The 25113-nt window shown below is 52.3% G+C and overlaps 1 protein-coding gene across 1 annotated transcript in view; it reads right to left on the bottom strand.

The window, feature by feature from the left end:
- The window catches only part of STK10 (serine/threonine kinase 10), a 105523-nt gene that overhangs the window by 54779 nt on the left and 25631 nt on the right, over positions 1-25113 (bottom strand). The window contains exons 3-4 of the mRNA XM_069483857.1: positions 7039-7087; positions 3486-3635 (exon numbers count right to left, since the gene is read on the bottom strand). Coding sequence (XP_069339958.1) covers positions 3486-3635; positions 7039-7087 — 199 coding nt within the window. The remainder of the gene's footprint in view (positions 1-3485; positions 3636-7038; positions 7088-25113) is intronic.

The following is a 25113-nucleotide window of genomic DNA, read 5'->3' as shown; positions in this document are numbered from 1 at the left end:
AGAGGGTAGTGGTTAAGCACGTAGGCTCTGGAGCCAGATGCCTTGCTTTGAACCCCAGTTGCTCCCTTACTAGCTGTGTGACCTTGGGTAAGTTAATTAGTCTTTCTAGGTCCCAAAACCTCCTTCAAGGATTAAATGAGCTCAGTGCATGGTAGCTATAATGAAAGAACCAGGAACCCAGCCTGCTGGCAGCAGGAAACAGAAAGGCTGGATTGGGGTGAGGATTGGGTGACAGGCAGGTGACTGGCTCCTGCCTGGCCCACCCACCAGGCTGCCTGAACATCGGGGGTCTTTTGGAGTTAGAGATCCTGAGGTAATCATAGACTAGGGGAGGATGGAAATGCTGGAAGTGACTATTTATTGAGCACCCACTGTGTTCCAAGGTTATGCTGCGCACTTTGACTTTTAGGCCAGTTGAGACCACTGCCTGGAACTTAAAGGACCCCAGAAGTTGTGAAATTCACCTCCCATCTTCAGAGAAGCACCTGGAAGAGGAACACAGGTTCTTTGGAGAATGGGGAACACTCCACCTTACAGCAGCTGCTCTGAGACATTCCTTGGCGCAGAAAAGAAATGTAACATTGGCTGGAATCTAGGATGTGGACACCTACTAGATGCTTTGGATGTACTGTCCCAGGAAGTCATCATACCAAGTCCATGAGGCAGGACTATTACTCCACTCTGAGAGTGAGGAAACTGAGACTCAGAAACACTAAGTAACTCATCCAAGGTCACCCAGTGCCAAGTCGCAGATCCAGGAAAGAACCCAGGAATTCAGACTTCAAAGTCCACACCACACTTCATAGCCCAACTGTCTCCTTCTCTCTGTGCACAAACAGGCCCCACCTGCCAAGCCAGACTCGCTCCATTCCCACCCAGAGCCGGAGCTTGTGCTGTACTGGGCAACTATCAATGAAGTCTGAAATCCTAGACAGAAGCAAATATTTAACACAAGGAAGAAGCGAAATGCTCAGCACCAAAGAGGGATATGACCCTGAGCACCTGCCTCCGTGTGATCGTACTTTGTATATTTCACCCCACTTGTCACAGTAACCCTTTGAGGAGGTCCTATTGTTATCCCATCGTACAGCTGAAAGAATGGAGGTTTGAACGGCTAAGATGTGTTTCCAGACCACGCAGCAGAAGTGGTGGAGCCGGGATTTGAACCAGGCTTGTCTGTGTATGGAGGCTGTGCTTTGCTCAGCCCACCCACTCCATCCCCACTCTGCTGAGAAGCACAGACACTGTCTCCAACGCAGTGATGCCCTTGCTTGGAGAAAGGTCTGCGGTTACCCCTGAGTTGCACAAGGACGTTGGGGGGCAGGGCTCCAGGGGCCCAAGACGGTCCCAGGAAGATAAGAAGAGACAGACAGATGACACTCAGACACCCAGGCCTTCTCCACTGCGTGTCAGGCTGCAGATTCAGAGCCCCATCAGTGGGTGTTCACACCGCGGCTCCGAGGGCCCAGGAGGAATTGCGTGAATGCTCACACACCAACTCTCCCTCAACCTTTCTTCCTCCTTAACTGGCTTCCTGCTTTTCTCAACTGGATACGCCAAGTCATCTTGAAACCCGACGCACCCATCTGCCTCCATCCCCCACCGTGCTGGTTCTGAGTGGGATTCTGCAGTCGGCTGAGCATGTCAGCGCCCTGCAGGTTTAGGGTGTCTGGGGTGGGGGTGTGCAGCCTGGGAAATGAGAACCCACTGGGCACGCGGCCCACAGATGCTGGGGCCCTTCCTCCATTCCTGCCCAAGGTGAGTGTTTCCTTTGAATTTCCCAGAGCACATGTGACTCTCTTCTGCTCTGGATACTCCCTGCCCCAGCCCTCCCGGCCACTCTCCCTCTGCCCCTGGACGAGGCAGTCCCTAGCCTGCTCTCAGTCCAGACCCTGCACTCCTCCTCCCTCACGGTAGGTTCTTGGGCATCTCCCCTCACATTGGGCCTCCATGTCCTCACCTGTAAAATGGGTACAGTCCCTACCCCTGGTGTGTTGATTCAATGAGACGATATATAAGAAAGTGCCTTGCCTAATGCCTGGCACCTAGTGGGTGCCTCATAAACTCGGTGGATGTGTGTTATTATTTTTAGTATTGTTCTTCCCCAAACCCCCTGCTGTTCCTCCCCTCCATGTCTCTGCCCACAGGTCTCCTCCTTTCTGGACCGCCTTGCCCAACCTTGTGTATCTGGCAAACACCTATCCATCTTTACGACACAGCGCAGACTTTGCTCCTACACAGCCTCTTCTAATTCCCGATCCCCAGGCCCAGGTCAGGGGCAGACCTCCGTCCCTGTGTACCCCCGGCCCTAGCACCTGCACCAGGCCCTGGGCCCTGCCACGCTTGCTCTGTGGCCCGAGGAGGTCCCCGCCCGCCCACCTGCTGCAGAGGACATCTCTGGCTGTGCTGCGCCCCTCTCTGCTCCCCCCTCCCGACTCTCCCTGCAGTTCTCAGGGACAAAGGCTCAGGGACAGTGGTGCGGTTTCTCAGGGACATAATTTAAATGTTCCTTAAAGATATCACGGTAGCCACTAGAAGAACTATAAATAGTGACACTTCTACAGTGGAAGGACAGGGTTGTGGGGGAAGATGAATGAATTATTTAATGGGCAGAGAAAGATATTAATAGAAAGTGGAGTTGAATGTAGCCAAAGAAACAAGAAAGAGAGCACGACTCTATCACCTCTCCACCGTTACTGTCTCTGACTCCCCACTCACCCCACCGCCCGGCGTCTGGATGACAACCTGGGCCAGCATTTGGTGCACATTTCTGTGAAGATACTTTCTAGCTTTTTCCTTTAAACCTTCATGTACTATGTAGACTTAGTATAATAAAGCATATTTTTTCATCAAACAATAAAAACCATTAGATTTTTTTTGAAACAGGGTCTCACTCTGTCGCCCAGGCTGGAGTGCAGTGGCGTCGTCACAGCTCACTGCAGCCTCAAACTCCTGGGCGCCAGTGATCCTCCTGCCTCAGCCTCCCCAGTAGCTGGGACTATCGGCCAGTGCCACCACACCCAGCTAAAAAGCCATTACTTTTAAAAACATCATTATAGGCATATTATTTAGCAATGCAGAAATAAACAAAAGAAGAGTTCAAAGTGCTTGTCCCTGGGGTTGGATGGCGAAGGGAGGTATGAGAGCAGGTAGCACAGGTATGTGCTATTTTGGTTAAAAAAAAAATTAAAGATACAAAAAAAGAGGAGCCATCAAAAATACATACATGTCTGACATACATGTATGTCTGATGTGCTACTGTTTTCCACCCGGGAACAAGGTCATCCTCCACCCATCACTCTCATTCGAATTCTCGTGATTAGAAAGCAGCAAGAAGAGGGGGTAGAACTGGCAACATCCTCAGAGGTCGTGGGAGTGAGGAGCCCACCCTCCCCAGCAGGCCCAAGCTCCCTGCCGCCAGCAGAGGCCAGGCCCACACCCCCAGGTGGCCGCTGCGTGGCTCCGCCTCTCCCCCGGGCCCTTACCCAGCCTGATGTCTCCCTCCAGGGTCATCAGCACGTTGCCGGCTTTCAGGTCACGGTGGATAATCTTCTTGCTGTGCAGGAAGTCGAGGGCTTCCAGCATCTGGCGGCAAATGACCTGAATCTGGGGCTCCGTGAGGCCTCTGTCCAGCTCTGGAAACAGAGAAGTGCCGTCAACTCAGCAAGCACTCACCGCAGGCAACTGAGTGTCCAGCCCACTCCAGTTACGAGAAACGCAAAAGCCACCAAGATTATGAAGCACTCGCTGTGTACTGGGCTCCCTTCCAAGCACTTTACGTGTATTGACCCATTTTGTCCTAACAATCCCACAGAGCAGGCACAATTATTGTCCCCATTTTACAGATTAGGAAACTGAGGCTTGGAGAGGTTAAGTCATTTGCTCAAGGTCATGCAGGTGAGAAGTCATAGATCTGAGATTCAAACCAGAGAGTCTGGCTTCAGAGCTCAGGTTCATAAGCAGCCAGACTGCGATGTAGAGATCCTTGTGTCAGCAGACACCGAGCGGGTGCTTACCACGTGTCAGGCTCTGTGCTCGGTGCAGGGACGCACAGAGGGACGTGAAAACGGTGAGCGATGGTTGGAACAGAGTGGGGTGTGGGGATGTGGGAGGTCAGGCTGGGCAGGGAATAGGGAGGCTGCCCAGAGGAAAGGACAGTTGTGCTGCGTCCTGAAGGAAGAACAGGGATTTGAGAGAGCGGGTGTGACAAGGACACTCCAGGTCAAGGAACCAGCAGAAGCCACGGCTGACACGGGCTGGTGTTAAACGAAACGTCCACCGGCCGCCAGTGGTGGTCCCAGGGGATGTGGAAGGGAGAGGGTTGGAGAGGCTGGAGGGCCGGTCGCCAAGAGCCTTTTGTGTGCGAGTCAGGGCGAGACACACACACCCACGCACACACGTTACCGTGGACACTTCTCTGAAGTTTGAGGGATAAGCAGGCCTGAGCAGGTGGGAACGGGAAGAACATTCCGGGGAAAGGCAGCAGCATGTGCCACGGACCCCTGTGTGGCGGGAGGGGACAGATGAGGGGACAGAGGAGGGGGAAGTGAGTTGAGGTCAGAGGTCAGCAGGCCCTGACTGCAGGACCTTGGGGGCCACGCCGTGCAGGCCGCGTTTTATCTGAAACACAGCGGGCAGTCTGTGCAGTTCCGAGCAGGGCAGAGACAGAATCTGAACTTGGCAGGGGCACAGCTGGAAGTCATCACAGCAGCCTGGCTGTCGGCCAAGGCAGCGAGGAGGAAGGATGCTCCAAGCAATGGACTGGGAGGGGGGATGTGGGACCAACTGGAGGCGGCGGGAGGAAGGGAGTGAGAAGACTCCAGGATGACATCCTGTGCTTTGCGTCCCATGTCACCCTCCTGATTATTTGCGTTATGTTGCTACCCGAGACCTCTGTGCCCAGGAGAGCCAGCTCCCCTGGCCCACCCCGTTCTCAGGCCATAGGCCCCAAGGCTGGGCATCCCGGGTTCTGCTCTGCGCCTCCCACTGCGTGTCTGCCTCTCCCCGGGCTGCCTGGCCAGGAACCCACAAGGCTCAACTCTCCTCCCAGGTCCCTCAGGAGTGGTAAAAACAGGCACACCGGCCAGGGCTGCAGGCGCCAACCGCACTGCCCTGGGAAGCCAGGCCCTCTGGGGTCCACAGGCTGCTCCCCTCCCTGTGGCCTCATCCTTCACCTCTGTGTCCCCAGCTAGGGGCTGGGCTCGGAGCTGGCATGGGCGTTAGGAGGACACAGGCGAGGCCGGCACCCAGGCACTGCCTCTCACAAGCTGTGTAGTTTCTGGCAAGTTGCTCAGGTTCTCCGGACCTTTATTTCCCGGTCTGTAAAATGGGATGATTATATTTGATGCTGGCAGGGCTCGATAGATAGAGCATGCTCAGTTCTCAGTGTGGAAAACAGGCAATAAAAGGAGATTACTGCTATGCTGGTTCTGAGAGTCCAAGGCTGGAATGTCAGCAGCAATTTTTTAATAGAGAGTTCTAATTCATTTTATGTACTTTTGGTAAATATGATTCCATGAAAGTGCATTATCACAAGGTTGACTTCGTGTGTCATCACTGTGGGTCTACATAAAAACACTGAAACTTCCTTAATAAGCGAAGAGATGTCCTTTTCATCCATCTGTACTTCTGAAAGATAAAATTTCTCAAGATCTCAGCTCTTCGGGCTAACGTACACGTGGTGGTGACCCCTTGGAGCTTTTGACTGATCTCATCAAAAGACGTAGGTTGCTTGTCACGGTATTTCACACAACCACAGCCATGAAACGGGGTGCACACAATTACCAGCCCGAGCGACATGTGTCTATGCCTCTCCCTCCTTGCCCTATTTCTTTGGGAACACGGCTCGTCCGCTTATAGCTGCTCTACCCTGACGTGCCAGCCGTCTCCCTGAGTGTGCATGCCTGCACCAACATGTGTACTATTATCGCATATTTTATTGTGTAAAGTGGCTTATGAAGTGTTCTGTCATGTTTTTGTTTTTCTCAAATAAATCCCTTTTTAAAATGTAAATCAATATCTTATAAAGAATTTTTTATTATTTTTTCCAGAATTATATTTTCGGGATTTTGATCTTTCAGGATTGTGCTTTCTGGGATTTCAGACTTTAGGGATTTTGATCTTTCAGGATTTCAACATTCAGGGTGATGGCGTTTGGGATTGTGTCTTTCGGGATTATGATCCGCTCCCTCCTGAGATAAACTCAGGGGAAAATACCTTCTTCATAGTAAAAGAGTGGCTCAGTGGCACAGCACTATACTGAGGCCTCTCCTCTCCTGAGCCCCCCAGAATCCCAGACTCGCCACTCAGACTGCCCAAGCCCCAGACCCTCACTCGCAGGCTGGCAGGAGCAGGGGAGGGGGCGGGAGGGGAAGCAATTAGGAGTGGGGTCGCCCAGACCCGGGTTCACAGCTCTGCTGTGTGACTCCGCGTGAGCTCCTTAACCTCTCCAAGTGTCAGTCCAGCCACAAGGAAAGAGATCCTCCTTCTCATTTACACGTGAGGACTGAATGAGGAAAACACATGTGAAAACAGCCACTGTAATCTCTGGCATATAGTGACTATTCACAAATAAATGGTCCTGGCTAATGTTTTACTGCTGTCGCTACTGCTCAAGCTTGCCCAGGACAAGACCGGACAACATCCCTACTGAGCATTTACCAAATGGGTGGGTTTCCCCACTTTTCAAAGAACCTCCCTCATGGGTCTCCGTCTCACGTCCTAAGAGAGCTGTGGGGTCGGGCAAAGGAGGCGTCATACGTAAGTCAAGAAGGCTCGACAGGGCGAGTGCCAAGTTCAAGGACACACGGCTTTTGGAACAGGGAGTGCTGGTCTTCCTGTGCAAATCCTGAATTTTCTCCAAGAACCCAAACCCTGCCCCTAAAAGGGACAAAGATGAAAGGTGCTCACAGAAGCCGTGGGAATCACTGGAGGTGGTGGGGAAGGACCCAGTCCCAGACTGAGCCGTCCAGGAGCCAGACTTAGGGCTCCGAGCAAGTCTCCCCCGCCTCCCCACAACACCCTAGATCAAGGACTCACCGAGCATGATGGCATCCACAGCGCCCCCGGGACAGAACTCGATCATGATCTGCAGAAAACACAAGGCAAAGTAACAATAAGCAGGGCACCCAGCCCTGGAGATGGGGAGACCCCCAGGGCCCAGCCCTCATCCAGGCAAGGGCCACCAGTGCCCCAGGACTCGGTGCCCCTGCCCTCAGCCCTCCTCTGCCTGCCTCAGGGCCCGCCCATCTGCCTGGTCCTCACCCTCCAATCAGCCCCAACCCTCACAGGAGGCTCTGACGCCCAGAATGAGTTGTTGGGTGCTTCGTTTTTCAGAAAAAGAAAAACCAAGTTGCCAGGGAAACCTAAACCTTCCAAAAACAGGCTTTTCAGCCACGCCCGCACCCCACCCCCAGCAGGCCACACAGGTGCCCATCGGCTGCCCTGTCTCCTGCGCTCCAAGAACCTCCAAAGACGCCTCCCCCCGCTGCCCACAGGCCAGCCAAGTCCTCGCAGAATCCCAGCACCGTCCTGCCTCTCCCCGTCCCCTGCAGTCCCAGGGCCTTGCTGGCCCACAACATCAGCTGAAGATCAGCTCAGATGGAGAAACTGAGGCCCAGAAAGGGGATGGACCCGAGCAGGACCACACAGGCTGTTCCTGGACTGGAAGCAGCGTTCATTCACTCATCTCATTTCCTCCTCATCACCTACTACCCGCCTAGGCAGCGGGTCCTGGGGGAAAACCAGACCCAGCCCTCACGGGGCTCCCAGCCCAGCGGAGCGACAGGAGGGAAAATTAGAGTACGAAGTGCTCTGGGCATGAACTCAGGCCCCCTCCCTGGCTCACTCTTTCAGGTTCTTTTCATGTGTGCAAAGATGCGTTCTCTTTTTTCTCCAAGTAGGGATACAGGTGGGTGGGGAAGGGGGACAGCACCAGGAGCTGCAAGACACACTCCAGAATCGCCTCCCAGGGCGCAGCTCCTGGGCCCTGCTTGTTGCAAAGTCTCTTCCACTCAGCCCAGCAGAGGCAGAGGCAGTGCCCGTGGGTGGGGCGGTGGGGGAGACCCACTCTCCCCGCACACCAGCGGGAAACCCTCGGCCGCGCCCAGCTGGACGCCAGCCAGCTCTCCAGCCAGAGGAGGGAGGAGTGGCCTCCGTATTTCATGAGGCCTCCAGTTTGTGGCTGACCTTCCAGAAGCTTCCCGGCAATACAAATATGAGGATGCATGGCTTCAGAGCTAGCCACAGCAGGGCCTGAGGTCTAGGTCCAGCGCTCACTGGTGTGGCCTTGGATGAGTCACTTCGAGCGTCTGAGCCTGTTTTCTCAGCTGTAAGCTGGGGCTGCTGCTGCTCTGAGGGACTCCACGGCTGCGCCACACTGGGGGCTGAGCCATGCTGGGGTGCAAGAAACCACAGCAGGTCAAACGGGGGCTTTAGCCTGGGCAGGGATACAAGAGGCCTTAGGCTCCAGGGGCAGCGAGACTGTCCAGCCCTGCCAGCCTTGTCACACGCAGTGGAGAGCTGCACGTCACGGCAGAGAACTGGGGAAGGGGGCACTCGCCCACTCTCACACCACTGCCTGCCAGGGAAAAGGGACACGGCCCCTGGGGCTCCTCCGGTCACTCGGGTTCTGCAGGGTCATCAACATTGGGCCTGATCTCAGCTTCCTCAAAACTTCTAATGATACAATGACCTGCCACCCTTGAATAAAAGTCATCAGAGCTGTACTCGTGTCTTGCCGATCCAAAATACCAAGGAAGAGGTACTTCTCCCTTCCACTCATTCATTCATCTGTTTGTTTATTCATTTGTTCACTCTCTTAACCAACCACCATCCAACCAGGCTTGTTCCCAGAGGTCAGGGAACACAGGTGACTTGGAAAGCGGCACTGACCTCTCGAAGCACAGCATATCACTCTGCCTTTTAATAATTCTCAGCTCCACAAAAGAGGAAGAAAAATTCTACTAGAAGAAAACCGAGCCATAGAGGTGATGATGGAAAACAAGCAAAACTCAGTCACCACGCAAGGCCACCTGGCAGCTGAGCGACCTGTGAAATCGGGGAACACCCTCAGCCTCCCAGCACCAACAGCTCAGCCGGCCGTGCGGGTGCCTGGCCCTGGCCGGGGCTCAGTGCATGTGGGCTGTCACTGTGACTCCTCCCTTGAGCTCAGGGGTTCACTTTGTTCATTTTTTCTGTTTTGCTTTTTCAGACTCCATGAAAGCCATCCTCTCTCTTCTCACCCAGAAAAATGCAAATAGCAACACATGCTTGTGTGCAATTCCACAGAATCCGTGCACCTCCAGAAGTCCCATCATCAAACCCAGCTCAGGAACCCCTGCTGAGCTCAACTGCCAACCCTCACTGTAAAATGGGCTGACGTCATCTACCTCTAGGACTTACTGTACGGACTGGTCGAGGTGGTGTTTGTAAAGACCCAGTCCTGATACACGGTGGACACATGACAGGGGAAGACACTTACACCTTCTCTAACAGGGTGTCACCAAAGAGGAAAAGGTTGTAGACTTAGGTTCAAGCCCCGGTAGTGCCACTTAATTGCCTGTGTGACCTTGGATAAGTCAATCCCCCTGAGCCTCTATTTCCTCATCTGTAAAATGGCATAATCTCTGCCTCCAACTTGGTCGAGTTAACGAAATTCCCAACTTGAGAGCCCAGCACAAAAGTCACACAATTAATATGTGTTTGTTGAATATCTAGCAAATGAAATCACCAGAAGATTGCACACTTAGATCATGTTACTTAGGCTTCCTACAAAAGTATGCTACAATTTCTCAATGCATCATCAGCTGTTATTAAGAGTCAGTTTGAGAAGTGGCCAAATCTAGGCGGTTCCTGCATTTTTCAGAAACCGCCCCTTACACAACACCCTTACCCACACAGTCCCCACGACGCGTCCTCTCCAGAAGTCAGCACTAGGAAATCTCATGCATTCTGACAATCTGGTTTGCTTCCTCTTCTGCAGTTCAAGTGCTCCATGACCCCTTAAGCTTCCCTTTTTATTTATTTATTTTTGCTTTGCCTGCTGGGAAGCTCTGGGCTAGGTCAGCTTCCTTAGTTTTGGCTCGTTTCCCAGGCCCCACTTGTTCCTTTCAGTGCACGGGTCCTAAACACATTTACCTCCAGCTTGCCGGTGGCCCTGGGACTGCAGGGTGCTTATATTCTAAACTTGTCAGGGCTTTTACAGAAACACATGGGGTTTGATCAATAAAACAGTAACCAATAGTTATGTATAAGTAAGATAATAGTAATAGTTGAACGTGTCTCCCACAAGGCACGTGTTGGAAACCTAATCCCCAACACAACAGTGTTGGGAGGTGAGGCCACGAGTAATGGGAAGTATTTAGGTTACAATAGCTCCACCCTCATGGATTAGTGCCGATTATTAAAGAGCTTGAGGCTTGCCCTCTCACCCTTCTGCCTTCTGCCATGGGATGATGCAGCAACAAGGCCCTCACCAAATGTGGCCCCTTGACTCTGGACTTCCCAGCCTCCAGGACCATGAGCCAAATAAATTTCTAGCATTTATAAATTACCCAGTCTCAAGCATTCTGTTACAGAAGCACAAAGCAGGCTAAGACCACAGTAATATATACAAGTGAAACAATCATCTCAAGCTTTAGGAAGTTACTAAATACGCAAGCTTAGAAAAGAGAATGGAAACATGCACATCAATACCCATAGAAGGATTAGAGGTGGTTTGTACTTTCATGTATTTTATACATTTCATTCAATAAATATGTGTTATAAAATTTTACATTAGAAGTAAACATGATTTCTTTAAATGGAAGAACTGGACTAAAATAACCCCTGGCTCCAGATACATCTATTCTTCTGAAGGGGAAGGGGCAGCTGTGCCTACCCACGACGCAGGCCCCAGCGGGCCAGTCCCCCCAGCCTCCTGGATAAACGTTTTCCAGGATCTGGGTAACGGACGTTTGTGATCAGGTCAAGGCATCGACAAGTATCAACTGAGTGTCCACCAAGAACTCCACATTGCTAGGCAACAGCAGGGGCCACAAAATTAGTATTTGATTGATAAACACTATCTGAGCTTCTGGTCTGTGGCAAGCCTGAGGCCTGGGGATCCAGGGTGAATCAGAGAGATTCCTTCCCCACGATCATGAGCAGAAGGAGACACAGAGACAAGTGCGGCAGACACAGGGCAGTTGTGTCACCCAGAAACCTTTGCATATGGTGATTAACCTGGCCTGGAGCTATCCAGGAGGGCTTCCCAGAGGAGGCCAACATCCAGGCTGGGTTTTTGAAGGGCAAACTTACGAAGTGGAAAAGAGCAAGAATGTTCCAGGCAGAATACAGCAAGTGCAGAGGTAGGGTGGCACAGAAGAGCGTGGACGGGGGGAATGGTGATGCGTTCCATGGGCTTCCAAAGGATGGGAAGAGACTGTCCAGAAAGGTCAATCGGAACTAGAATTTGAAGATCTCAAAGTATGAACCTTATCCTGAGAGCTGTGTGTGTCTGGGGAGGATTTAAACAAGGGGTGCTGTGGACAGGTTTCTGCTTTAGAAAGATGCCCCCAGATTGGGTCCCTGGAGGCTGGAAAGGAGGGGATCCGTGGGTTTGGGACAAACAGCACAGAGGCCACGTCATCAGTCCTGGGCCCCTGGGCATCAAGGCCGCTTCCCCCTCCACACACAGCACCTCTTCCTTCCGCTTTGTGAAACAGCCATGAGCGCTGGGTGGGACTTACCCAGCCTGGTGAGAGAGGGGGAGAGGGGAGGGAGCTAAGCCAACCAGGGAAATTTTCCACCTCTTGTCCTGTGCAGGGCTGGTGGGTTGTGCCTGATGGCGCTGAATGCCATGATGTCTCATTGTGGAGCGAGTTAGGGTGCACACGGCTCTGATGGTTGCAGGTGGCCACCTTGCAACCGAGGGGGAAGCTGGTGTGTAGACAAAGCTGCTGCCCAGAGGAGGGTAGAGAAAATCAAGGACAGTGGGGAGCAAGCGTGCTCAAACCCACCTCCCTCCTGACTTTTCAGGCAGAATATGCCAGCCAAGTCATTTCCTCAGTTGCTACGTCAGTTTGAGGTGGGGTTTGCTATTGCTTGTTACCAAAAGTACCTGATCTCATAGTTGGCAGGAGAGGATGAGTATGAACCAGGGCGATGAGAGGAGGACAAGGATGCTGACTCGTTGGGCAAATGAGATTTTCCAGGAAATACCTAGAGAAGAATCACATTCTCCAGGTGGTCGTCTCCAGGCTGTACCAGCTGAAAACGCTACGCCGGTGATTCTCCAACTTGAACGTGCATCAGACTCACTTGGAGTGCTTGTTAAAAGAGATCACTGGGTCCCACCCCAGAGTTTCTGAGTCAGTAGGTTTGGGGAAGGGTCTGGGAATCTGGTTTCTAACAAGTGCTCATATGCTACTGCTGCTGGTGGTCCCCCGACCACACTTTGAGACCTACTGCTCAACAGGAATTCACAAAAGAACAAGAGGCCTGGACCTTGGGACCACATCTCTTCTCCTCTTAACAAAAATGCAATGCAAGATGGTGGCAGAGAAACTCAGGGGCAACCTAACAGAAGTACTGTCTTTCATGCTCTTTGTTATCCTGAATTGCATCATCAGTGTTCTTTTTGCTTCTTGGCTCAAACCAGAGAGCTAGAGGCTTTGGTAGGCTGTAAGATCATCCTTGTCAGCCTTTACCAAGAGATGGTTTGAGAAGCATAAAGTAATCAAAAGAAGCTTTAGTATCTGCATTATTAAAGACAGTACTGGAGTCTGTTTCAATGAGTATAATCAAAAAAATAAGTATAATTATTTACATAGCCTCCCATCTTTAAAAAAAAGCTCTAGGGTCTTTGAGTATGTGTCAAGAGGTATGCGGGGACTGGTAAAGATCAGATGGATAGAAATGACACCAAAAGCACAAACAACAAAAGAAAAACTTGAGCCGGATTTCAACATTAAAAACGTTTGTGCATCAAAGGACAGTATCAAGAAAGTGAAAAGATACCCCCCAAAAGGGAGAAAATACTTGCAAATCATACATCTGATAAAGCAGTGGTCCCAGGTAAAGCAGGTCCCCTTTTTGGTACCAGGGACCAGTTTCATGGAAGACAATATTTCCACACATGGGGGAGTGGGGAGCTCAGGTGGTGATGTGAGCCATGGGGAGTGGCTGTAAATACAGATGAAGCTTCGCTTGCTCACCCACTGCTCACCTCCTGCTGTGCCCCCCACCGGTTCCTAAGTTTCATGGAAGACCATTTTTCCACGGATGGAAGGTGGGCGGTGAGGGCAGCAGAGCTCTGTGGCTTGGTCCCTAACAGGCGGACCCCAGGGGTTGGGGACCACATTGATAAAGGACTAATATCCAGAATATATAAGAACACTTACCACTCAACAATAATAGGGCAAATAATCCAATTTAAAAATGGGCAAAGAATTCCAATAGATGTTTGAAGGAAGATGTTAGAAGGAAGATGTACAAATAGCCAATAAGCACATGAAAAGATACTCAACAAGTGTCTCTGAAGAGACATCTGCACTTCCATGTTCACTGTGGCACTAGTCATAAAAGCCAAGATGTGGAAACAACAGAAATGTCCACTGGCAGATGACTGGACAAAGAAAATGTAGTACATACATACAATAGATTATTATTCTGCCTTAAACAAGAAGGAATTCTGCAATATGTGACAATATGAATGAACCCTGAGGACATTATGCTACGTGAATTAAACTGGTCACAGAAAGACAAACACTGCAGATTCCACTTATGAGAGGTCTCTAAAATCGTCAAATTCGTAGAATCAAAGAGTGCAATGGTGGTTGCCAGGGGCTGGGGGGAGGGGGGAGTTGGCAGTTACTTCTCAATGGGCATAAAGTTTCAGTTACACACAATGATAAAGCTCTAGCCATCTGCTGGACAACATCGTACCCACAGTCTACAATAATATGTTGTACACTTCAGAAGGTGTTAAAAGGGCAGTCTCATGTTAAGTGTTCCTGCGACAATAAAATAACCTTATTAAAAAAAGAAAGAAAAAAAAGAAGGTGGGTCTGCCTGAGCGTGGACGCAGGCAGGACATTCTGGTAAGGGAGACGCTTGCTTTTTCTGGGCCCTCTTGTCCAGGGCGTGTCCTCAGCACCCAGGAGCTCCTTGTTTCCCCGGCGACCTCAGCCCATACACACCCTCCCAGGGTGCCTGGCAGGGGATTTGATACAGCAACCTCTAGTCTCTGGCTTTCGTCTCTGGCTGGAGGCCAGAGGAAATGGGAAACCTGTTTACCACGAATTGCATCAGTGTAGATTAAGCAGCTGTCACTGTGCTGCGTGAGGGGTGGGGCCTCGCTACAGGATCCTGGTAGGCCACATGACCCCGAGGGTCCTCTGTCCATTCGTTCATGAAGGGATCGGGCACCTACCCTGTACCCGGCACTATTTAGCCACTGGGAATACAGCAGTGAAAACACAGTCCCTGTCCCCGGGGCGTTCACATCCAGGAGGCCAATCTACAAGGTCCGGGTGGTTATCTCCACCTGCCAGGTGGGGAGAAAGGAGACAGCACGTGCTGCGCACCCAGCCCCTCACCTGCACAGCTCAATTCAAGTCCTTCTCTGCCGTCCGGGCCCGGTGTCCTCTTAGAGTTGCCCTGGGACTGGCTGCCATACAAGCTTCTTTCGAGCCGTGCAAATTAAGAGTCAGCTCAATATCACTTCGGATGGACAGAACTAGAATTTCAAAAGCTGTTTCTCTACCAGATAGACACTTCCGGAATAAACATTGACACCGTGGTGCTGTGCCAAGCTGATTTCCACCTTTCTAAGTGGAAAGGAAAATCCCAGGTACGCAGGTGTTTCGCTTTTACAGTCTCACTGCCTGCCCTTAAACTCCCCCCGAGGTGGGCGGTTACCAGGGTGGTTAACCCGGGCCGGCCTCAGTTTCTCCTCCCACAACACGAACATGACTGAAGTGCTTACTCTGCGCCAGGCCCTAAGTGCTTTGCAGGGATTATCTCCCACTCACTATCTGAGGCAGGTATCCTATAAAACACCTGTACCTCATGAGGTTTATTGTGAGGCTTACGTGGGATAATGTATGCCAGGAACTTAAGATACCACCTGGTACACAGTTAAGTCAATGCTCAACAAATGTCACCAATTATTATCAGCATTAGGTGATATTTTATTCCCATTTTACATATGGGCAAAGTGAGGTTCAGAGAGATTGAGGTCACACAAACAGCAAGTGGCGGAGCTAGGACCTATGTGGGTGCCAAGTCTGGGCTCTGTTCATCTCCCCAGTGGGAGAGATCTGCAGACCCCCCCCCGTCCCGCCCTCCTCGTGCCTCTAGGAGGCAACCACAGAAAGCTTGAGTCACAGCCCCTGGGTGGGTGGGAGAAAGGGCCCCTCTGTCTCCCTGCTGCAGCGCTCCCTGGCCCTACTAGTCAGCGCACAGTACCAGCAAGCTTGCTCCCCGGAGATAAGGGAGGCAGCTATGTCCCAGCCCAGATAAGAGCAGGCTCGGACCACCCACAGGGTTAGACATTAACTTTTACAGCCCAAAGGCAGCAGGGCCAGAAGCAGGATCAGGCAGCACTGTCACAGCCCCAGATGTCCCCAAGAGAAAGCTGAGGCACACGTTCAGGTCCAGATGTGAGGCATCAACACCCCAGGGGCCACTCAGTGCTCTGGGCCTGGGTCCCTTCACCTCCCTGGCCCTTTTTGGAGGCCAACAGCATGTACTGGGTACACAAAAGGTGCTCAGTAGATAAAGTTGGCAAAATTCCTGAACCTAAAGTACTTAAGGCACAGCCAGGAGGTCTGGGTATGATCCCAGATCGGCCACTGTCCTTCTGTGGGGCTGCTGTAACCTCTTTCCCACCTTGGGCCTCTGTTTTCCCATCTGGAAAACAAAGCTGTCAACATCTGTAAGGGCGTTTGCAACATGGACATTTTAGGTTCAAAGTGGCTGAAGTCACTCTATCCTTGAATAAGAAGTTTATATTTGGAAGAGTCCTTTCATATCATCCATTAGCAGAGCCTGGGACCTAGTACATGATCAGTAAGTGTTTGATGAGCGAATGAATCAATGAATGGATGAATATGAATGAAAAATTTCAGTGGCCTTAGGATGCCCAGAAATCAGGGCAGAACAGCCAAAAGGTCACCAACACAGATGACAGCTAGATTCTGCAAACAAAGCTGGACAAAAGCAAGCCAGTCCCTTCTCTCTTACTGCCACCTGAAAGAGTAGAGATGATGGCTGCCATTATTGAGCACTTAGTGCATACCTGGCACTGTGCTAAGCATTCTGTAAGTATTCCTTTACTTACTCCCATGAGCGACTATACTGACTTCCATTGGACAGATGGGGATGCTGAGGTTTGGTGGGGGACTTCTCTAAAGCCACTCAGCTCCTAAGTGACAGAACCAGGGTATAAACCAAGGTTGGTCTGCCTCCAAGACACAAAAGCAGCTGAACTGTGCAGCCATGGCAAGCCGCTCTCCTGTCTGGTCTTGTTTCTTCCTGTGGAGCAGAGGCAGGGCTGCAATCCCCCCAGAGCCCTGCACTGAGAGACACTGCCCCCGGGCATGCACCGGGACCCTCCCAGCCTCCCCAGTCCCCCATCCGTGCAAAAGACAGAAGTTGCCGGTTATTCAACTGAGGCCTGTAGAAGGAAGTCCATGGAGGAAGCCACCAAAAAACACAACAGTCAACACAAAAATGTCCCCGGCTTATCAGCCGCCTGTCCTCAAAGGTGGAATCCCAGAATCTCCCCACCTCTGAGCTCGGGGCCAAACAATGGGGCCATTGAGTGGGGCGGCCCACACCCGAAGGCCTCCCAGGAACACTGGGCCTTGTCCCTCCACCCCCAGCCCCACCCACCACGTTTGCAGAAAGCCTGGGGAAGGAATTCTGGGCTCCCTTTGAGCCTGTGTGAACCGAGCTCCCCAGGAAGAAAGGGCGCCTGGGCCAGAGGGAATGACCTTGGCTTTCTACAGAAGTGGGGGGAAAGGGACAGTTCTGCCAAGGCAAAGAGGAGGAACTGAGTCCAGTGAGCCTCTAACCCTGTCTGGCACGTTCTGTGGCCCCTTAGCCACAGTCCCCGGGGTGGGGATGACTTAGACAAACCCCCACCCCATTGCACAGATGAGGAGATGGAGGTGGCCCCATATCCGAACGTGCTTGCCCAAGTCCCAAGGCATCTCAGGATGGAAGTGGGGTGATTCAAGTTCAGGGGTGCCTAACTCCTTGTGAAACTTCTGGCCTAGAGATCAGGAGCAATGGCTTTGAGTCAAAGTCCCCCGAGCTTGAGTCTGTACCACCTTCCAGAAAATGCCAAGATCAGGGTTGGTCTCAGACAGTCAGATGCAAACTGGACTTTTAGCCCTCGGGGAGAGACAAAGGCAGTTCTGTGTCTGCATAGACATTTTTGATCCATTTGACCGTCTGTCTGTCTGGCCACCATTCCCTAAGCCAGCTCTGCCAGGGATAGTGCCGGGCACAGAGAGGAAAGTGCCAGGGCCACGTCCCTGCCCTGAGGAAGTGACCATCAAGGAGGGGGTCAGGAGACGGACTCACAAACCCCTAAGACTGAGTGAGCGGGACAGAGGGACAAACTGCCAGACAGACTGCGGAAGGCCTGCCTGGTAGGGGAGAACATACTCCTCCAGTTATTAACGGTTCCGTGGCCTCTGGGTTGCTCCTTGAGGGACAGGTAGGACTCGAAGCCAAGGGCGAGGGGGTGGCCACGGGGAGCAATGGTGCCAGGAAGATGGCTCGGGGAAGTGCCATGCGGTTGTGTCATCAAGGCTCAGGGTGGGCGATCAAATCTCACCACATCCCTGCGGACAACCCCAGCCCTCGCCCACGCATTCCCTGAGGGACACAAGTCTCCACAGAACCAAAGCCCCCGAGGGGACTAAGGTGAGCACAGGGTTTCAGCTGTGCAGCCAGACACACTTGGTTCCAATTCTGGTCTGACACTAACAGAATGACCTTGGGACAAATAACCTCAGAGATCAGAGCCTCAGTTTGCTCATCTGTAAAGTGGGGGCAATTACAGGCCCCGCCGCCTAGGCCGTGATCACATGGGATGACACAGAGAAAGCCTACGGCTCAGTACCTGGCATCCACCGAGTGCGCCGCAGCCATGACACAACCAGAGCTGCGTCATGAGAGAAACTAAAGTGACCACTTCGCATTCACAGACAAGCCCGACATCAGCACCTGCCCTACGACAGGGCGAAGAAACAGTGGGGGCCTTGGGCAAGCCCACAGCCTCCAAAGGACAATAAAAAGTAACACTGCACACGCACACGGCCCCCAGCGCCATCTGTCCAAGCACACAGCACCATCTGACACACTATCCAGTCTACAGTTTTATTCTGTCTGCCGTCTGCCTTTCCCTCCCGCACGCCTGCCCTCTGCAGAACGTGAGGCTCTTGAGAGCGGGCCTCTGTAGACACAAAGCACCTAAAGCCGCTTGACACACAGTTGGTGCTCGGGGAAAATCTGCTGGTGAACGAATGAATGAACGAGTGAGTGACTGAGCAGATGAACGAGTAACGGCCACCCTGCCTGTCCAGGAGGTGGGAGTCCAGTCACGTGACAGCATGGCTATGGCATGCCAGGCACAAGTGGGTGTCATCACAATGGGGACAGAGGCTGCGACAGCTGCAAGTGCTAGAGGTTCGACCAGGGAGAACTCAGCCCCGAGGCTAGGAAGGAGGAAGAAGCCCAAGAAACACCAGGAAAACAGAGCACAGCCCCACAGGCCCCCGCCCCCCCATTTCCACACTACCCCCCCGGGACTGAAATGATCTGCTCCCCGGCAGGACCGAGGAGTGCAAACCCAGAGCTCTCAGCTGGGCGGGGCGGGGCAGACCCAGAGCACGTGCCATCTGGAGCCACAGCCGCACCTGGCGGACTCGCAGATGTTGCACAGGGTGTGGCCCGTGTGGCCGATGCTGCTGCCCCTTTGGGTCAAGTCAGACGTCTAGATTCTTACATGAAAGGTGCTGATTTACAAAGTTTCACACCAATTCAAAAAGTGTACCCTGTGGGCCTGGTTCACGTGATTGTCCCCAGTCTAGACTGTGAGTGGCACACCTGTCCTGCTAGCTGGTGCCTGGCTTGGAGTCACACTGTGAAAGCCACAAGCAGTTTGGAACTGTCCTGTTAATTCTACTGTCCAGCAACTGGGTTTCCGAACCTGGATACACTGCTGGGAGGTCAATGCCATCCTCCTTGACGTCCAGATGAGGAACCTGAGGCTCAGAGGCATGAAGAGACACGTCAGGACAGGTGCCGCCAGATTCCAACTCCACTCCGTGAGTGACTGAAGGAACGAGGGTGTGAGTGACAGGGAGCAGTGGGGAGGGTCCCAACAACTGGGTGCCTCCACAGGCCCAATCCGAGGGAGAACAAGGGCTGGCGAATGCCAGGGAATCCCAGGAGGAACAGGACCCCAGAGCCCATGGAAAGGGGTCTTGGCACACAAAACTGCCAACAAGGGCTGTGTGGGCCACCTGGGCCCACAGAGCCAGAATTCGGAATTGCAGAGAGAGATGGGCCAGGACAAAATCAGCAGACTCGGTTGAAGGACCTCCTTGGGGTCCTCCTTTCCAAGCCCCTGGGATTACAGATTAGGAAGCAAAGGCCCAGGGAAGGGACAGTGCTTATCTGGGGTCACACGGCAAGCTGATCCCAGATCCAGGTAGAACTCGGGGTCTCCTGGCTCCAGTTCAGGGCTCCTCTTGCCACACTGAGACCTTCTAATGCACACGGTGCGGGATGCTACTTCCTGATGTCCCCTTCTCTTTACAGTTCTGGGTTTTTAAGGCCAGATGTGCAATCTCTGTCAGTGACCAAGGGCTGGCCTCCAAGCCCAAGGTGACAAGCCACAGAAACCCTGGCCCGCAACATGTGGTCACGTGTGGATGGTCACATGGGGACACGTGGACAGCAGGCCCCTCCTGCCCACAGCCCGCTCTGTGATCCTGGGACCTGCGCTTCCTCATTGCAGATGTTCACTCTGAGACAAGAAGACACACTCCAAAGGCCCACGGTCACCCCTTCAGGGTAACCATGGCGCCAGCCGACTCCTCACCAGAAAGTCTTCAGGAGCGTTTTTGGGCTGGGCCGCCCTCAAGGGGCCTTGGCTGCTTTCGATGATCGGGCCCTGCCCCTCCAAGGCCAAGCACTCACATCCTGCCTCTTCCCGTTTCCCTGCCGTGCACACCGACTGCGGCAGATTTCACGCCAGGCCCTGTGCCTGGGACTGGGGAAAACAAAATGCGAAGGAGAGGCACGACGACGGTGACAGCTGACACTTACTGAAGGCTTCTGTGTGCCCAGCCCTGTTCTAGACTTTTTCTACCGTTCAATGGCTGTTAGCTCATTTCTTCTTATAGGAACTACTGTGAAGATCCCCATTTTGCAGATGAGAAAACTGAGGCATAAAGAGGGAAGGAACTTGGCCAGGTCCCAAGGTTAGCAAGCGGTAGGCAGGGGGAGTGAGAGCCAGCAGTCTCCAGGAGCACAGCTTTACATTTTTTCAAAGCAAAGATTTGCACCATTTTCGGGTCCCCACCTCTCACTCTCCTAAGCATCTCCCCCTGCATGCGTGCACACGCACACACACGCCCCTTGAAACACGTTCAGGAAGTTTCCAGAACCCTCAGAAGCCTGTTTTTGGACTCGCTAGGCCAGCAGTCCTGGCTTAACTGCCCACCAAGACAGGGTAGCTCCCTTGTGGGGGCGGCAGGCTACATATATGAAAATCGTCCCCTTGTACACTTTTCTGGGGACAGTCTTCTTGGTTATCTTTACTTTCCTCAGTTTAAAAAGAGACATGAGGTAAGAAATATTTCATTTCCTTTCAATTCTACTATAAGAAAAGCCGTGCGTGGCACACACCAATGACAAATGGTGCCCAGTTTCAGCACTGGGGATACTTTGGGGAGTAGTGAGGTCTGAGGCTAATCAGAGCGCACACCCCGCTGAGGGGCTGGTGCTGCTCAGCCCCAGGCAAGTGCTGCCCTGCAGAAACATAAGGCCAGGATTTAACGTGAAATCAGACAAAATGCTAGCAAGCAATTTCTAAAAACAACATGAATACCAAACAAGATAGTGTCTGGCCCATTTGTGGCCTTGCTCTGAGGGTCACACACAGAAGTGGGGGCTGTGGCTCTCAGCCTGTCTTGTACGGTAGACACCCCCTGCCATCCCCCACTGCAGGAGGCTGTGAGTGGCAGAGACCGGCGCTTCTCAAGCAGGGGTGATCTGCCCCCCCAGGGACATTTGGCAGCATCTGGAGATAGTTATGGTTGTCACAACTAGGGTAGAAGGCGGGACCGGCATCTAGTGGGGAGAGGTCAGGGATGCTGCAAACCATCCCACCATGCACAGGGCAGCCCCACAGCGAAGACTCATCCCACCCCAAACGTCCATAGTGCTGAGGCTGAGAAACCCTGGCCTGAGCCCCAAAGGCTTGCGAGGTGCTCTGGGGGCCACCACAGAAATCGCCCAACTTAGGGCAGCTATCTTTTCTGTTGCCCATGAGGACTTCTATAAATATTTCAACAGAAGAAGATTCCACAGCTAAAAACACTGTAGCCCAAGTGTAGACAACGAGCACTGAGAAGTAGGCCACGGGGGCAAGACCACTGGCCTCCCCCAGACCCTGTCTGCCCCTGGACAAGTCACTCTGACCCTCACCACCTCGGTCCCAAGAGGACCATCCCTAACCATTGACCCTGTGGGGCCTGGCCTGGCAAAACGTCTCCACCACAAGAGCACCCTCGAGCACGTCCCCAGGTGGAGGCCCTGAGATCAGGAGGTGACTTGGTGGCATCATACAGCACCAAGGGGTAAAAGTCATCCTCCTCAGTGCTCTGTCACCTCCCATGTCCAATCGAGATAATGCGCTGAAGAGTCCCCTCGTGCAATCTCCTGGGAGGGCCACGCCCAGGCTGAAGGCTTTGGCCGGCAAAGGGGCCAGGCTAGAACTCAGCAGAATTGGTTTATTTTCTTTTATTTCTATTTACGGCAAGTGGGTCCTGGTTTTCCATTTAGGGTAGTGAGGTGAAGATCTCTTTTTAAATAAATAAATGTATTTAATTTCTAAAAAGTGAGTCACCTTAAAAAAAAATATTAACTATTAAGGTGGCAGAATGAAGGAGGTTTGGGAGAAGCAGCTCTATCAAGAGTGTCTTAGGAAGCACATTGTTACTGCTGATATTTACAGAACAGCAAGTTCATACCCAGGGGGAAAACCCAGGAAGACTCCAAGGTTGTCGAGGACCTTCAATGCCAGGCAAGAGTCATTCCTTTGGGCATCTGCCAGGAGATCCTGGGCAGATAAACTTGCTGCCAAAGGCTCCCAGCCGGAGGGAAGCTGTGGGCAGAGGGACTCTTGACTCCGCGGTGTCCTGCGCCTCCAGAACAGGACGGGGGCGGCAGCCCTGCTGTGCCTGCAGCAGCCTTTCCTGCCCTGACGTCACCTTTCTTACTGAGACAGGACCACAGTGAAGCCTCGTTAGGGTTCACCAGGTCTAGGGCACAGAAGCCAGAGGGGAAGGATCTGCAGAGCCTGAGGGGTCCAAGGGGGCAGTGAGAATGGAGAGAAAGGCCTGGGGCAGAGGGGAGAGAGGGGCTGTGGCATCTACTAAGCACCCACTGCATGCCGGAGGCTGCTGCCCAAACCTGGACTACACGTCTCATTTCATCCTCACAATGGTGCTGTGGGCTAGGTTTGTCATCACCGCCCCCAGTTTAGAGATAAAGAAATAGAGACTCAGAGATTAGCTAAAACCCCAGTTGTTGCCAAGAGCCCAGACTGGACCCAGTTCCTCCGCCACAGGGCAGGGGAGAGGAGAACAGTCAGAGACCAATCAAACTAAGGGCCGAGGGACAGGGCAGTATGGCCTGCTTAAAATCCCCAGAGGTTTCCCAACACCTACAATCAGATCACAACACCCAGCTCCAGGCCCGTCTCCTCCCCCAACCCAGCCCCCTGGCCCACTCAGTGTCTCGAGGCAGTAAGCACACTCTCGCCTCAGGGCCTTTGCACGTGCTGTTTCCCCGGATCCTCTTTTGGCCACTGCTTCTCAAACATCATCTCCTCAAGGAGGCCTCCCCCGACCATGCACTGATGGCAGCTTGTCCTGTCCCTGGACCACACTCCCGATGTCATACCCATCACAGTCCTTACCATTACCTGAGTTACGTGTGTACGTGCCGTCAGCTGTCTCCCCCACCGAGCCTGCAAGCTCCATGAGGATGACAACTCTCTCTCTCTCCCGTTCCCTGATGAATCTCCAGCCCCTACGACAGGGCCTGGCACATAACAGGTGCCAAGGACAACCTGGCCTCATTTCCTGTTTCCCTCTGCCAGGCTCCGGCCACAATAGCTTCTGTCTGGTCCTCTACAGGCTCCTGCCTCAGGGCCTTTGTACTTCCTAGGCCCTCTGCCTGGAACTTTCTGCCCCCAAATATTTGGAGGTCTGCCTCCATCTCTTCTTTTGGGCCTGGGCTGACGTATCACCTCATGAGCAAGGCTTTCCCTGTGCATCCTATTTAAAGCACCTGCTCCTGCCCCTGCCCCAGGAATGCCCATCGCACGTCCCTGTTGATTCCCGCCACAGTTATCATCTGCTCCAGTCCTCTCATTTGCTCCTCTGTTGGCCTTCCTGCTCTGTTTCCGCCGCTAGACTTTGAGCCTGTGAGGCCAGCACCCACCCAACTCTGTGTTAGTGACATCATGTTCCTAGCATGAAATTGACCCTGGTGAGGATATTTACACTACAGAAATGGGCAAATGCCATGAACCAGAGCTTTTCTCCCCAGAGATCCGATCATTAAACATTTCCCAACACACCACTCTCTCTTGCTCCCACAGCACATGTCGGAACCAACCCTGGAAAGACTTTGCCAGAGACCAAAATCTGCCTCAGGGCTGGGGTGGGGGTGGGGTAGTGATGAACCAGAGGAAATTCATGAGGTTGGCCTGGGGTTTCCTGCACTCGCTCATTTTGTGGACCTAGGTGTAATCTAGAGCTTCACTGTCTGTGCTGGCCAATAAGACAGCCACTAACCACGTGTGGCCACTAGCACTTGACATGTGGCCAGTGTAGAACTAAATGTGTCACTTCGTTCACTTATAGTTAAATCCTAAAACTGATAATTCAGTTATCAAGAAAGGTTTAAGAACATTGGACGACTTGGGGATGTGAATCTGCTTGTTTCAACTGTAAATTTTCTGACATCTAAATACAGACCAAGGATTTCTGATGAAAAGTTAACTCCTGCATTGAGATGTGCTATAAGTATAAAACACACACTGAATTTGAAGACTAGAATGAAAAAAAGTATCTCATTAATAATTTTGATATTGATCGTATGTCAAAATGATTATTTTTATATACTAGTTTAAATAAATTATATTATTTAATTTCATCGGTTTATTTTTATTCTTTTTGATATGTCCATTAGACATTTAAAATTATATATATATGGCTCACATTGTATTTCTATTGGAAGGCACCGCTCTACAGGGCTTTGGGTTGCTTTCTACCCACCATTTGATATTCAAAAGCAGAAGTGGTGATACGAAACCACTAGAAGGGTGGTTTCTTATTCTCTTGCTACACTTACAAATTCTGGAAGAAAATGAGCTAATCTCATCAGATGTCGAGTGGGGTGGTTTGGTGAATGACCTCCGCCCTGCTCCGACAGGAAGTCTATCCCTGGCTGCCATGACTGCAGAAGTGACCCACGATGTTTGGGCAACATCCCTTTTCAAAGTCACCGAGAACAGACCCCAGGCCCAGGACAAGTTTTGCCAAAGACACCCACGTGGAAAAGCTGCCCCCGGGCCTCACAGAAGCCGGGCCGAGCCACAAGATGGGCCCGGGAACCATTACACAGAGGAAACACCACAGGCTGGGGCGCCGTCCTGCTGGTATCTCAGAACCACAAGACTTTTCTCTTCTACGCTTTGGCACATGTTGGTCCCTCTACTTACCCCCTTCCTTCTCTTATCCCTCTGGATATACAGCACTCCTCTGCATCCTGCAAGATCCAGTTCAAATGTCCCTTCCTCTGAAGCCTTTCCTG

This window comes from Eulemur rufifrons, chromosome 10 (genome assembly GCF_041146395.1).
Source record: "Eulemur rufifrons isolate Redbay chromosome 10, OSU_ERuf_1, whole genome shotgun sequence".
In the NCBI taxonomy this organism is placed as follows: Eukaryota; Metazoa; Chordata; class Mammalia; order Primates; family Lemuridae; genus Eulemur; species Eulemur rufifrons.
This window is presented reverse-complemented; position numbering and strand designations above follow the sequence as displayed.